At 34.6% G+C, this 16,201-nt stretch overlaps 1 protein-coding gene across 1 annotated transcript; it reads left to right on the top strand.

The window, feature by feature from the left end:
• The first annotated feature begins 1,875 nt into the window (after positions 1-1,875).
• MS3_00009369 (uncharacterized protein) lies at positions 1,876-6,887 on the top strand. Its single transcript, XM_051217734.1, has 2 exons — positions 1,876-2,375; positions 5,899-6,887. The coding sequence occupies exons 1-2, from the start codon at positions 2,102-2,104 to the stop codon at positions 5,997-5,999; spliced, it is 375 nt and encodes a 124-aa protein (XP_051065174.1). The 5' UTR covers positions 1,876-2,101; the 3' UTR covers positions 6,000-6,887.
• The last annotated feature ends 9,314 nt before the right edge of the window (positions 6,888-16,201 follow it).

Below are 16,201 nucleotides of genomic sequence, written 5' to 3'. Positions count from 1 at the left end.
ATTTCCTGCCAACTACTTCTGGCTACCTAATATGTTTAGATGTGGTTGGAAGATACAACAACTCTCCTGTGGTGGGCTCTGTTAGATCCACGTGATTATCACAACCAATCATCAAAGACGTTGGGTGGCACGTCTCAGAATCCCTTACAATCGCGCACTTTCATTCACGTCCTCAGATTTTAGGTTTTTAGGTCCCACATAATCTTTTTATTTTACTAACTTATACTTTCTTGAGTCATATCTTCAATACTTAGTCTTTTATAATGTCACTTTATTCACTACCTTGTAATTCGCTCTGACGATTTCGAATACATTCATTCTTTGTCTTTCTGAAATCCTAAGTTCCTAGATTACCTAAAGGAAATTTCAGTTCACTAACCCAAATCGTACTATCGGTCTTTAATCTTTATTATGGCAATTCCTCTCACCAACTCTGCTACTATTTTATTTTCACTGGTTTTTTCATCTGGTGCTAATGTGATATGAAAACTTGAACTGATGTTTACATGTGCCAGGTTGTCTCCTGCTTTTGACTGGCTGACGAAAGGTGCATAAGTCCAGGTGAAGAAGGTACACTGTTCCATGATCGAAACTATAAATTAACCACTATTTTTAAAGACTTGTTCCTCTTATTTAATAGAATAAATCGCTGTCATTTGTATCGTTATTTCGGATACATTTATCGTACTTCGATTGCTTTGTTTTCGAATATATGCAGTACTAGCGTTCGGTTGTATGTGGGTGAAAATGTCAGGTTCGACAAGCTGTAAATTTAGTGATTTTAGGTAAAATTAAACTAACCAAGTTTAAATGAGCTACCGTCGGACGTTTGCACGCAATGATGGGTTTTGATTTGAATCCTATGAAAACCGACATTATAAAGACAAACGGATTAAGATAAACTTGAATAACTGTTGAAATGGCAATGAAAAATTGATTAGTTTCTCATGGAAAATGTATATTGTCAAGGTATAGGGATGTTGAAGGTTGGGGATACTGACACATATCCAATGAGAGCAATCAACGTGTGTGTACGATTAAGAATGATCTATTTGGTACGTTTTTAATTCCTTCTAATTGATCTTAACCAAAGATATCTATTGGAATCTTCAACAAAAGTAAATTCCTAGATAAACCATAGACGTTTAATGATGGCTTGAAGTAAACACGGTAGTGTGTTACGACGAATAAGTCTTGTAATTTATAGTTTTTCATGGAAGCCAACGTCACCAGGGGTTTCAAAGCTGATTCACTTTTTATATGTATCAATGCCAAGGTTAGACCTGATCGTTTGAAATAAATTGAGTATTGGGTAGAGAGTTCATAATAAATATTTTGTTTGTTATATCCTGATGAATAGAGTGATTGTACCCAATTCGGTTATTTATTTGTCCTGAAGAAGTGGCTTATACGAAGTTACGAAACGTCAGAAATGGAAGTTTTCTATTCATTCGTTTATAACAAAAAATATACTGATACACTTTTGTTCTACTTGGAAATATATACTAATTAGTAGTAGTAGCATAATTTACGATCACTAAATAGTTATCAATATCATGTTTACCTGGACCTAAACGGTTGTCCAGTTCTTTCAACGAAGTTCCAGTGTGAAGACCAGTTGAAGTGACTTGATGTTGACACCTGAACTCTAAATATAGTGCACACAATCTGAAATCTTTGGTATGAGGGTTAAGATCGTACTTGGGGCAGTGTTCCATCAAGGCAGCAGATTCTGCTTGCTGGTGAGTACTGACTCGTTTGAAACCAAAGCCTAGAAATTCTTGCTAACTGTCTCCAGCTACAGAACACCGAAAATTAATTACATATGTTATCGACAATAACTTTAGAATAACTACTAATTGATCAGTGTAGAGAGTATAATGTAGCTCATTTGGATGAGTTAGTTTAGATAGAGTTTCCTGAGCTAGATAGTTTGAGAACGAACGGAGCCTGGCAACGCGGGCTCGTCATGTGAGGTTTGAACCTAGTATCACTGCATAAGATATTGCCAACAATTGTTAACACGACAGCCTGTACCGGCCCATATGGCAAATTATCTCATTTCTCTTTTGTTTCTTTCTTACCCCAGGTGCAAAGTAGTATGTCTGAAGAAGAAAAGTGGTGGCATCCAAACAAATTACCACCAAGTGGTTACCAATCCAATATTGCTCAAGATCATGATAGAAAATCATTTTATCCATTCAATAGTGAATTGGGTTATAGAATTTTCAAAAGAATAATAGAAATGAAGCGAACAGGTATAGAACAGCAAAACAATCAAGAAAATACATATCGTCCAAAATATGTTACTCAAATGAATAAAGATGAGCGTTTTCTTTTGAAGCAAGGTGTTTGTTCGCAGAAACCTAACTCAAGTAAGTATTTGATCTTATATGTAAAGATTGAACTGTATAATAATGTTAAAGACTCGATGATTACTTGTTTGAAGTCTGCAGAATATTCCGAATCACTGTTTAATAATGTTAGGTAATGTAGCACAAACTGTTCGGAGTAGCTGAAATGTATTCATTCACCAACGTTCGAGAAATCTTGAGTTATGTATCATCCGAACTTTCATGTTTTTAGTTTCTTCGAGTGTATATTCGATAATTTGTATTTTTCTGTTGTTTATATTAAGAACTACAACCAGTCAGTCGGGAAGCACCTTCCAAATACCACTGTTATTCACTTTCTAAATGCATCAAGACTTGTAACCGTTATGTTTTGAGAAAGGTTGATGTGTTATGACTAGAAATTCTAACTGATTGTACGCACTGTATCTCCAGTTGAACTGGTAAGCTATTTGAAAAATTTAAACACTGATCAAAGAACAGTAATCAATGCCTAAACGATTATCAGTCCCTTTCGACTTAGTAGTCGATAATAAGATGACCATAGGAGTCAGATTAACTCTCTGTTTTACCTAACTCGATCATGACTCAAGACTCATACAATAATATATTTGAAGTGTTTGATCACCCAAAACACCGAATAAGAAAACTCACTTTTAATCTAATAATAATATAAGTAGAATAGTGTGGAGCAAACAGTATATAACTAGTTAGCAATAATGAGGGGAAGGTGTTAGGTATCACAATGGTCAATGGGTCCCATGAAGGTTTACAACACGGGAGGTCAGAAATTCTGTGATAACGTTATTTACTTATTATACAACAAAAGTACAAATAATTATGATTCGAATATTAACTCTGAGAGTTTCAACTTTGCGAATATTCGTTCTGTTATAAAAGTAATTGAAAGGAGATATCTGAGCACGATGTGCATTAACTAACAGAGGCTAATCAAGAGATGGTAGAGAGTTTTAGCTCAAGTGAATGATCTTCATTCTGTTTTTTCTCTGTGATGGATGATTTAATCCTCAAGCTTTCATTTTTCATCTCAACAACATCAGCAAGATTATTAAGGCACTTTAAAATAAGTGTAGCAAATAAACCAGCAAAATTACTTGAATCAATCTTATGCAAATCAAATGATAAACTGACAAATGAAGAAAAGTCTAATAACATCTCATGATAGGTTAAAGATTAGTACTGACTAACCAGGATCAAGGTGGACAGAACAAGCCGTCAGTCATACGCGGAGAAATTCGAATACATAATTTTTACCTGAAGTTTGTCCTTATGAATTTGTTCGGAATAACGATGGAAGCTTCCCAAATGAATCATTCAGTTCAGAGAAAAAAACGTCCCCAACAGAGGCTAACCATTCTCAGTTCATAGAATTACCAAAGAATTACGTTCACATAGTTTTATACCCAGAGAGTATGCCAGTAGGCTGTCGGACTCAGTAAATTGATATAAAATTTGTTGGTCTTTGAAGTGATATGTATTAGATTCGAGTTTCATGATTAACATCAACATTGGGAATGAAGTGCATCCAGCCGACAAGTGCCGAAAATGAAGCAAACATATCCTGGATTTCACTACTAGTTATATTAAGGGGCAAATGGGGACTCAAATACTGATTACTGGCAAACAAGAAAACTAAGTTATAAAGATTACGATTTCATGATAGTTAGAATCAAAGAACCAACTGGTTAAGTGTTCATTTAGGTGGTTAGAATTCTTGTTCTTTCCAACTCCTAATCCTAGATCTTAATTCAGTTCACAACCTTAGCCATTTTTCATACTTTTATTTAATAAATTACTGATTTATATCACCTGCATTACAACTATTGTATGAATTCTAATCAATAGGTTTGCACCCGCCAATATGAATAACATCACGATTCACTGATTTAATGTGCAGTAATTGCGTTAAGGTCTTGTCAACCCTATCGTTGAGCTCATCTTCTAAAGTAACCAGTTTTTCATTTTTCTGTGGGCTACTCCTTGGTATAACTAATACATTTCTGAACTATCACAATCAATGAAGATTTGATGCCACACCTATCGAATTGCCATTTGTACTTAGTACCCTTCCCATAACTTGATTCTTACCTATTATGAATTGCTCAAGATCTACTCGAATCTTGCATTTCATAAGCCATATTTGACAGTGTTAGAGTAATAGTAATGGAGCTTCCAGTCTCGATAAAATGATATTTTAAAATCACATTGTGATGTTTGTTACTTGTGTCTACAAATATAAGTAGTATATAACACCAAACAATAATGAAAGGTATAGCAGAAGAAAACTAGAAACATCGAATCGAATAGAATAGGAACAGAGGATAATTATTATGGGATGTCAGAAGCAGTTGAATTGTTTGTAATCGATGGAGACACATGAGAGCAATGTCGTTTTTTTCGATTCTCTTTAGGTAGGCTCATTTATCAATTCAATGCATAATTGGATATACAACCGTTTATGTTCTTGATAGGTATGCTGCTAGTCAACATTAAAGTGAACTTTTGTTGATCTTATCTCTATTGATTTGCAATATTGTGCTATCATCATCTGAAATGGTTGAATTCAACTAGTTACTGTTTGTCAACAGTATTTCGTTGAAATGTTCAGACTGTCTGTAAAGATCTTTCACACGCTTTCTGTTTGCACCATAGTTGGTATAGATTTTATGCAATAACCAATTTCATAAGAGTATATGTAGCAGAAATTGATCATTTTAAATCAAGATATAGTAGATACGGGTTTTATTATAGTTTAACATCTATTAAAATCATTGAACACTTCAGTAAATATAAGACTGAACCCATGATATTTAGATCTCATGTATCCACTAGTAATTGGATCCATGACAGTGACAACAGTTCCAATAAGATGCCTTGATCCCTAATGTTTCGTCTTAGGGCAACATTTAATAACAACCACTAGAGTCCGTTGACCTATTTGCAAAATTTAATCAAATCTTTTCAATCATTATGCGAATTAATAACTTGGCTTCAGTCATTTGTTGTATTCTGCTGAAATACCACAAATGATTATCCACTCCATATTAGTTGTTAAATAGTTCTTGAATTGTGCTTTGATTCGTAATTTTACAGAACTAATTTTTATCAGTATAATAATTTGTGTAAATTATAGTATTTTCAACATTGAATTCACGAGCCGATCGAAGTGAAGTCAAATCTGTGTCGAATGTGAGACATTTGTCCACCTCAAACAATGGATGAAGGGTTGTGAAATACCGTGTATTGGTTTAGGTTAGACGTTAACACAATTGGATGCCGACTCAGTGATCTAGAGTTTGTGAGTTAGCCCACGAAACCGAAGGACCTGGCTTTGAGTCCCGTGTGCAGGATCGCGTATCCGCACTTCTGAGGAGTCACTCACTAGGACGAAAAGACCATCCAATGCTTCAGGTTTTCACTGTTGGTCTAGCTTAGTTCGACTCGTGAATTCAACAGTGAAAACATGGTCTATTTCTGAAAATCACAACATCCCATTTACTGTTTACTGTTTTGTCAATGTTCATAGTTTCGTCAAGTTCTTCATTCAATCAATTTACAACCTTAAAAAATATTCCAGAATTTCATTTAAATCTAAAATGTGATATCGATGATCTAGAGGAATCGTAGTTGGAGTGGTATTTGTGTTGTGAAAGGAAATTCTTGTCACATTATGTTGAATATATTGTGTTTGGTTAAATAAATATTCATTAAAATGTACTGAGATGTATTTCTTGTTTCTTTCTTCTTCAAGTCCATTGACAAATGTAACCAGGTTCAGGAGTAATTCGAATTTATAAAGGTATTCATTTGACTAAGCGAAGAATCAGATTTAAAATAACAACTCCTAAAATTGAGTGACTAATTAGAAATGGTACCACATATATTTATTGCCTTATAAAGAAGTAAGTAAAACCGTACTTACCTACTTACTGTTGCACTCCGTGGATGAACGTAAGTCGCTCAACAACATTCTCCATCCAACTCTTGTCGCGTGGCGTCCAGTCGGGATTGACTATGAACACCGCTACCAATAAAACACGTGCCAAGTTGATCAGAAGGCGAAGGTTGAACGTAACCAAATAAATCCTTAAGATCCCCGAGAAGCCAAATATCAGAAGGCAATTAATAGACCAAATCGAGATATATATTCGCTGGCGATCTCGTGGCATCGAAAGGATACCAAGATCGTGCCAGGATACAAGCTTGGTTACAGAACGTAACCGAATTCGCGCGAAGTTACAATCAAAGGGTGTGTATAACAATGGAAGCAAAATATAGCTGTCATTGGCACAGTCAAACAAAAGCACATTAAAACAAACACTGGTACAGTTGGTTATAATAATAATTGTTTTTATTAAACCAGTCGTGTTCTCGTGATAAATGTGAGTCACTACACTCTTTCCTAAGCAATCATTTCCAGTTGTTATTCATCCTTTTAATGTCTGCTTCGAATTCCAGACAAAGTGTGCTATTTGACCTTCCCTTTCTTTTGCATCAGGGATTCCAAGTTAGTTCTTCCATCATGATGAAGTTTGTTGAGTTCCTCAAAGTGTGTTCAATCCACTTCCAAAGTCCTTTCGTAATTTCCTCTTCAAATAGAAATTGGTTTGCTCTATCCCATGGTAGGCTGTTAGTGAAGGTATCCGGCCAACGTATATTGAGTATCACGAGTAGACATTTGTTTTGAAATACTTTATGTTTTAGTATTCTTCCATGTTTCAGCTTCGAACACTAGAACTATCTTGACTTTATTATTGAAGAATCTCACTGAACTAAATACAAAATTACGTTTACTTATAAAACAAAACTGATGTTTAGATCATTGATATGTTCATATCAATGAGTTGGACACATCTATGAGTAAATTATTTCATAAAAACAGGTTAATAATTACGATGAATTTTGATATTAACCATGGTTAACATTGAATGAACTTGTATCTATCAGTTATTAACTAATGTGCTGTGTGCCACTTATATCGACATAAGTAGTATATATCGCGAGTCAGGAATAGAATGTCTGACAGCGGAAGATTGAGAAGATCGAGAAGGAAAGAACTGTAGCGGAATGTAATTGGCATGGAAATGCAGGAATATTGAAGTCTGAGACGATTTACTGATATTGGCAAAAGGAATAGTCAAGTTTGTGACAACTGATTGATATTTTATGATTAACGTATTTACTGTATGTGTGTCTCATGTGAGACATGTCAGCTGGATGTTTCTAGATCCTAGGTACATACAACTGACGAGTCCCAAATAAGACGAAATGCGTTTCGCGGATTCCACTTATAGCCACCATCTATCTTTACCTATAATGTATATGACTTAAGGCAATATCGAGGGAGTCCGCAAAGGATGCATATATGTCAATAAGAGACTGACCAATTGCAGTTCTAAACTAGAACTGGAAGATACAAAAAAGCAATACCAATTAAATTCAATACAAAAATAGTTAAATTTAAAAAAATGTTTTGAGACTGAGAAAATGAATTATCAAAGACTAATAATTGTATCGGATTTTTTATTTATCACAGTGATTTAATGAAACTCGAAATAGGTTGGGTCTAGATGATTCAAAAATTCTCTCCTTCATTTTATCGCTTGCTACTATTGTAGTGAACGAGAATACAGGTGGAGACAACCAAATGTACTTGAATACAAAATTACAAAATCTTTTTTTAAAATCCGGCAATCATGTGGTAAAGTGTTGATTTGAAAAATGACAATCAATCGTCTCAGACTTGATGGTTTCTTTGTTTCCACACCAATTATTCTCTGTCCTCGTTCTCATTTCTTCAAACTCATTAAGCTTCTTTCACCAGATATTTTACTTTCGACTGGCGATATATGCTACTTATATCTGTCTACATCAGTAATAGACACCACAAAGCAATCAATAATTCGTTTTCAAATCAGAATTAAAATGGTTTCATAAAATAGTTATCTTGGAGTAAACGAGCCATTCGATGGACATCATCATTGATTTCTAAATTTATTTTTAAGTATTCAACGTTTGGAATTAACAAAATTGTCGTTCCCACTTCATAGTGTCTCATTAATCCATCCGATTACTGATCGGACTTGATGAATCTACCAATCTCTAATCATTGGCATTATCTGGTGGGAACAATTTGTTAGGTAAATGAAATTGTAAAAGCAGACCTTAAAGATGTATGAATCAACCCAGAAACTTTTCAAAACATTTAGCCAATCAGCAAAGAAGCACGTGAAGTGATGTAAAAAATATGTTGCAGCTTTCAAAATAAAATTTTTCTCCATGTTGTCTAATACTCTTTTTGACATGAATTCTACAATATTCACAAAACAATATAAAGACAAATCCCATATGATTGCCTTTCTTAAGTAGGGCAAATGATAGTTGCATAGTACTTCACTTCGTGATCTTGAGCATTTTCTCCCAAACATTTGACGGTCATAAATGCTAATTAGTGTTATAAATTGTGGCTCGAGTGCCTGCTAATATATAATGTAATGATACCGCCAATTAGGGAGCAGTGAATTATCGGTCGGATCAATGACACATAAAACCCGTGGGAGCAGTCTAGAGTACTTGTCGGCTCTGCTTCCTGCCTGGCCCAGACAGTTAGGTCCAGAACATTAATCTCAGCCTCTGCAATATGAGCCATGTGTTTCAAAAATACTGGGCTTATATACAACAGCCAAACAGACCGCATTGCACCATAAAATAGAAAACAGCATTTGCACAAGATTTAGCCAAATGTAGCTGTGAATGTGGGAGGTAGTAATTATAGACAGGGCATAACTCCAGAATGGTAAATCGTATAATAACAGTTCATAGGTCGAAATAAAGCTCATAATAAGACGGACATGCACATGAACAGATTACTTGTTTAACAATTTTACGATAAAAATATACGCATAGTATTGGTCCATAAATGGATCCCAAAATTTACCATTCATTATGCTTATCGTGACATAACAACTGGTGGATTCCTTAACAGTGCTAAAACACCAGTGAAAACCTGGAAGTGACGGACAGTCGTTTCTTTCTAATATGAAACTCTTTACCTGTACGCATCATACGTGTGGAATTTAAATCTGGGACCTTTGGTCTCGCACGCGAACGCTTATTCGATAAAACACTACCCTGCATAACTCCGCCTGTAGCTCCCCTGAAGTTACTGCCGGTCCCAAGCCCGGGAAAAAGAGGAGGGTTGGTCATGGGGTTGGCGATCTCGTTGAAAAAAATCTTGCTAAAAGAACGCCAAACAGATTAGACAGATTAAACTATTTAAATTCTGTTCCGGTAGTTTAAAGGAGAATTATGATGCCTCATGATGAAAATCGATATTCTTCGGAAGTCACGAGGCCGATTTTCTCTTCTGACAATCAGAGCAACAATTTTTATTTGTACATGGAACGTCCGGAAGATGTGGGAGACCGGGAATATCAGGCAAACAGCAACGGAAAGGAGGAGATACAAATCGGAAGTAATCAGAATCAACAAAACCCATTGGACCCAAGCTGGACGACAAAGGCGAGTTACGGGAGAGATGCTGCTATACTCCAGTAACGAAGAGGAAAATGCTCCACACACTCAGGGAGAAGAAGACAAACTGCTCAAAATGTTCACTGCTGATTTTCCGATAGCGATTCAGTGATAAAAGTTTTGATCAGTTCGGAATGTGTATTTTATAAAATGTGAATGAGTGGTATCTTATTCATTTAAATCACTAGCAATGGTTGGTGAGATGAAATGATTTCATGGTTGTGGAATTGAATCCGCTGTGATTGAGTCGAGGTACTTAGCACACACTATGGAGAATGATCTCTTCACTTCTTTTCAGATTCTTACGGATATTAAGCAAATTACTGTTGTTAATATTTCGATGTACAGTAATCTACCTCTACAATCTTCTGTCCAGTTTTTCTCGGTAATCGACTGGTCAGCTAAGAAAATTCCTGGATTCCATCAGAGTGACCTTATATAACTTTCTTAAAGTCGTCATTGAGCAATTGTTTGGTGGATAAAATAAGTTGATCGGAATGTCCATTAAGAGTTGATGACAATTAAGTGACATAAAATCGGAATAAGTTTCGTAAACAAACTGTCCAAACGTGACTGTGCAATGAGTATTGACTGTCAATTTTATGTTTACTCTATTTGCAGCAAAATTGCATGATCACGTCTGATTACGGATTGCAGTACAAACCATTCCAATGCTGCTCAATGTAAGTGATGAGATTTATGAGATGTAGTCCCGTTGTAATGGACTGGACTAAAATCGGTGTCTATAACATCACTTCATCATTCGTCACAACTATTTATAAAATTACTTTTCATAACCACTGGATCAGTGTGAAGTTGTATGCAAAGCTTATTTTGAGTTGTAGAGAACGTTCAATCCAACGTATTTCAGATGAAGAAAACAAATCATTGTGTTTTTCATTAAGAAAATCAAAGAAACATCAATGGAAAATAAAACATTTCGAATACAAAATGGTCCAACAAATATCTAATTTCTCAGACAAACTATTCTGTCGATCAATGTCACATTGACTCATTGCATTTTAACACCTCACCCACATTAACATTTATTTAATTTCATTAACCCATTCTACCACTAACAATGTCATCAAAACATTCAAAGCATTTTTATATAATTGTCTACACAAGATAATCAATGTTTGTTGGTCGGATACCAACAGCAACAGTCTACCGTTTGTGAGAACAAACCAGCTTTCAACTGATGAGAAAATTGGAACAAGACATTGAAGATGAATAGGACATATACTGTAGAAATCATCAAACCGCATCACACACATGCACTAATTCTTAATGTGAAGTGCAACAGAAAAGTGGAAAGCCAAAGAACACAATGTGTCATGAATTGTAAGCAGATATCAAAAGTATTAAGAGTAACTGGAATCAACTGAATTGTTTCATGTTGGACAGTGTTGGATGGAGAATACTTGTGGCAGTCTATTTTGAGTTCAACACTAAAGTATTCACATACTGGTGATAGGTACAAAGAAATTATCAGTCTTTGTTGAAAATATACTGGAGGAGAATGAAATATTTAACAAAGAATAGTCTCTGTCTGGATTAACAAAAAACACTACAGTACACGACATCTAATGAGCAAGTTGTCTAGATGAATTTTCGTGAAAACTTCATTACATTATATAGACAGTAATGGTCTCTGAACGGTAATGTTCAACCGGTAAAATATAGCAATCGTTCGAAGCGTCATCATGATATCGCATTGAGAAATTAAGATAATAATTCATTATTATGATTGTGATTAATGGCTTCAATCAATATTATGTGTTTGATACAATGTAGAATTCTCAATACAAGGTGTTCCAACAAGTTTTTTTTAACAAAAACAGAAAAAGTGAAAGAAACTGATGATCGCATACATAAGGTGAATAGATAAAGTACCTAATATGGAATGAAATGTTTTTCAAGGAGATTAGGAATCTAAATCAATCTTATTCAAAATAGGTCTGATCATGTAAATTTCATGTCATTTGGATCAAAAATATTATGTGCGAGTCATCACTGCTCTTCTTTTTGAGTGTTTGATCGAGTGTATCTCTGAAATGTAGCATTTGTAATGTGAAGAAGTAGAGGGAGAATTTGAGTGCACATATATGAATGTGCGTTCGTGTTGGTTGTGTGATAAATAACAGGTTACATGTGGTTGTTTGGATTTCACAGTATTGTTTCGATCATTTTATTCACACAGTTGATACCATATGCATGGATGTATGAAATCAGAGAAGAAAGGAGTGAACAACGAAAATGCCAGTGTAGACGAATGCAACCCAAATCTACTTCAGTCTGCATGAATTTCACTTCGTTGGACTCTTTACATAACTCATTTTACAGTCAGTGTCATTCGATCAGTGGTGATGACTTGTGAAAATAATCATTGAAGTAAAATCACGCTGAAATGAGCTACTGCGCTTGTGATGTGTGTATCAGGAACATAACATTCACCCAACTGTTTCAATTTTCTTTACTAAATTCCATCGACAATGCATTTCACGGTCCACATTTGCTGACGCTAACTTAACCCGGTATACAGAGTGAAGTAACCAAGGTGTGGGTGACTATTTGGAGACGTCTCACTCTTATGGTTACCAATTGAGTAAACGTGAAAGGGATGTATGAATGACGATACTAAGCAGACAATATATCCACACATTTATTCACTCACCCACAGTATGACAGTCTCACTTGCAGTCCTCAGACATATCACCTTTCAACGCAAAAGGAAGTGTGTTTTGTATGGAAGAGAAATATGCTTTTTTCATTTGAAACTGATATTTCTTTTACACAATACTCAATCATCATGTTTTACTGAATTACTTATGTGTTGTTCGAAAATGAAGATATGTTTGAGGACCAGAATTGAGTGGGTGTGATTCGGTGGGATATAGCGTTTTATGATTGAATGTGAGAAAATGCACAAAGTGTTTGGTCAGTTGGTATATGTTGACTTGTTGGATTGCAATACTTCCTCTTTAAACAATGAAGATAATCATCAGTTAAATGATGTTTGCTAGAAACCTGTAATTGTTGTTTTCGCCTTCAAGTTATCAATCTCTTATTCAATACATCAATTTAATACCGCTGTCTATGAACACATGTTTATGCAGACTATGATTTTCGGAAATCGACGTACACTATTGGAAGCAAATCAGGAATATAGTGTTGAATAATCTTTCTGATTTGTAATCTGATAAGGATATTGATTAGAGGTTGAAACGATTCGTTGTGAGATGTCAAGTTGTATTCAGAGTAATAATCAAACGAACGATGCACATTTAAAGCATGGTGAAAAAACTTAGTTCAGTTAGAGCAGTTAAGAATAATAATAGTTTTAATTGTATCAATACCAATGTGACTCAAGAACAATTATTAAATTAGCCAGTTCGGAAGCATGATTAAGCTATGCGGATTTGGCATTGCAGACGATACTACAAGATCACTACACAACATTTTCCCATATTTGATATGTCCGAACAATTCCTCTCTCAGTATTATTCGATTAGTGATGACTTTGTTGAATTACCTAACATTCCTCCGTCTGTTATTGAATGAAATTAGTAAACGTCATGCCACAAGCAAACTGATCCGAAGGTATATAAATCAACTGACATCTCAATGAATACTTGATTTTGAATTGAGCAACAAGAAAAAACATTGAATAATAGCACGGAAACAGATCAATACAATCAAATTACTGGTGAAAACAATAATAATATTAGTGGAAGAATTGTCATAAATTTTGTGAAGGTTGATACATGATCAAGAGATTATTTATTGAGCCAAAACTTCAAACAACCATCATCAGTAGGAACTTATTCCCTGTATCCATAAACTATAAGCTTGCTCATCTGGTCGCCTTCATTTGCATCTTCTAGTGCACCTGCTCTTTTGTAGGAAGACACATTTGTCGTATATAGCGATTGATTTCAAACCGAATACGAGAACTTGTCCTACGTTGGTTGTACAAGGGTGGAAGGAAAGCTGTTAGGAGTTCTATATATGAACATCTAATCAACTGTTCTCATTCTATCGATCCACAGTTTGATTACAAGTTTGTTTATAAGAATCATTCATATATACCTAGATATTTTGGTATCCAACTTCTTAAATTAACTGGAGCTCTTACCATCCATGAGATCAAACCAGAACTGTGTGTAGAAAAGAACTACATCTTATCTTCATCGCTACTTTGACTTATTCATTATTATTACTGCATTCTCCTTTAATTATTTCTTCTGTTTATCATATTGCCTTATTTATTTTTATTCATCTATGACTTTTCATGATTGTTACAAAAACATTTGATTACATTCACTAAATCTAAATCTGTTGTTATTATACGTATTACGTAATCTAGTATTATAATCTTTCTATTACGTCATATTGGTTATTTATGTTCACATTTCTCCACGGAATTAGTACATTAATAAAACATTTTCATATATATACGATTATACGGCTTGACAGTAAATTTGTCGAAATTAGATCCTTTCGCTTAACTTTGTATTTCTACCAGCTATTTAATCATACGTAGTGCAAGTGGGACTGATAGGTAAAATGCCGCTGTCCTTTTTAAGTACCACGTTCACTTGTCATAATTTCAAGTTGTAAGCAGACGACGAAAAACAAGCGAAATATAGTGACTTCATGTTATTCTGTTGCATTACATTTTCATGAATGAGTAAAGTGTTGTATGAAACCTGTGAAAACTGCCACATGAAAATATCTATTCGTAACCTTCACGAGATGTCATTTTCATCATAAAATGAACGATAATTAGTTATATTAATGATTGTTAATCGGACATATGATTGGCAGTAATTCATAAGTACTTGTATACTAGACAAACACGACATCCATAATTCTGCATTGACCAATAAATATGAACATCTCTGTCGTACATGAGGTCCGTTGTTGTTAAAGTGACAAAGTAGTTGATATATTGAAGATGTAAAAACTAGATGGATCTGTGAACGCATTTTAAAAATAAATGGCGACATTGTTTTCTCAGAGCTTTGGAAAGAATCTCTGCAGATTGACGGGCAAATTATTTGTTTTTTCATTTATATTCTCTTCAGAAAAGTAGTAATCATTTGTAAAATGAGAATTTCATTCATTATTTTTTCTATGTTTATCTGTAGTTTTCAGTCATATGAACACAACATAAGAAAGCGAAATATTTACTCTGACTACGGTTTACATCACGCTTCCTTCAAAATTGACAATGCCAAGTAATTTCATTATTAAGATAGAATATGTTGATAAACAACAAGAAAGTATCAACATTCACTTTTCTACCGACAACAACTGAGGTCAACAGACAAATATTAGCAAATCATTTCCCTTGATAATGTAAAATATTATTATCATTGTTTTCAGTTTTAGAAAAATATATTTCTTATGCCAAAATGCATATTAGATTAGAAAAACTCAAAAAGTAGATGTAATGATTACATTTAATATTCAGGCACAAATTCCTGACTGAATCGTCAAGTCATAGTCCTCAATCTGAGTGTTTTTTTTGGAGGACAAACTCGTTGCATATTGTGTTCATGTCAAATAAATTCTGTTTATTGAGGATAATATGCTTTTGTTGGACAGTATTTCCTTCTAGATAACTTCCATAATTCTTTCTAGTTGCGAAACACAGTTTGGTGTCGAATGAAATACCATTATTTCTACTGTTTCAATCGTCACCAAGAAAGTACATGTATTAATAAATTATTGTCTACGTGAGATGCTCAAAGATGTTTGGTTGGATATAATCAGCAACAGCCTTCTGAAGGAGATGTAGGGAAAATCAAGAAACGTCATTGAAGGTGAATAGTTCATATTATCGCGGACATCATTTAGCTGCATCACAAGGCAGGTGCTAACTTGGAATCCTTGAAGGAAACAGAAAAGTGGAAGAACAAAGAACACACTGAGTCGTGAACTAGTGGGGGACATCAAAACGATGACCAGCGACTGGAGACAACTGGGATTAATTTACTAGGACAGGATTGGATAGAGAATACTGGTGGCCACATATGCCATTTCAAGAGAAGTAACACGTGTGTGTACCTAAATGATTAATAAATGTAATATTGGAAAGCAAATTTTCATCTTATTAATTTTGCTCATCTGGTGAATTCAGGTATTTTTTAAGACCAGGACTACATGCTGCTTATTTCAATCTAAACAGTTAACCTCAGTACAATTAATCAGCTGATAATACAACGGACATTACAAATAAGATCAATTCCCTTTTATTCACACCTAATACTCCCTACGTCTTCGTTAGT

Source organism: Schistosoma haematobium, chromosome 5 (assembly GCF_000699445.3).
Source record: "Schistosoma haematobium chromosome 5, whole genome shotgun sequence".
Taxonomy (NCBI): Eukaryota; Metazoa; Platyhelminthes; class Trematoda; order Strigeidida; family Schistosomatidae; genus Schistosoma; species Schistosoma haematobium.
This window is presented reverse-complemented; position numbering and strand designations above follow the sequence as displayed.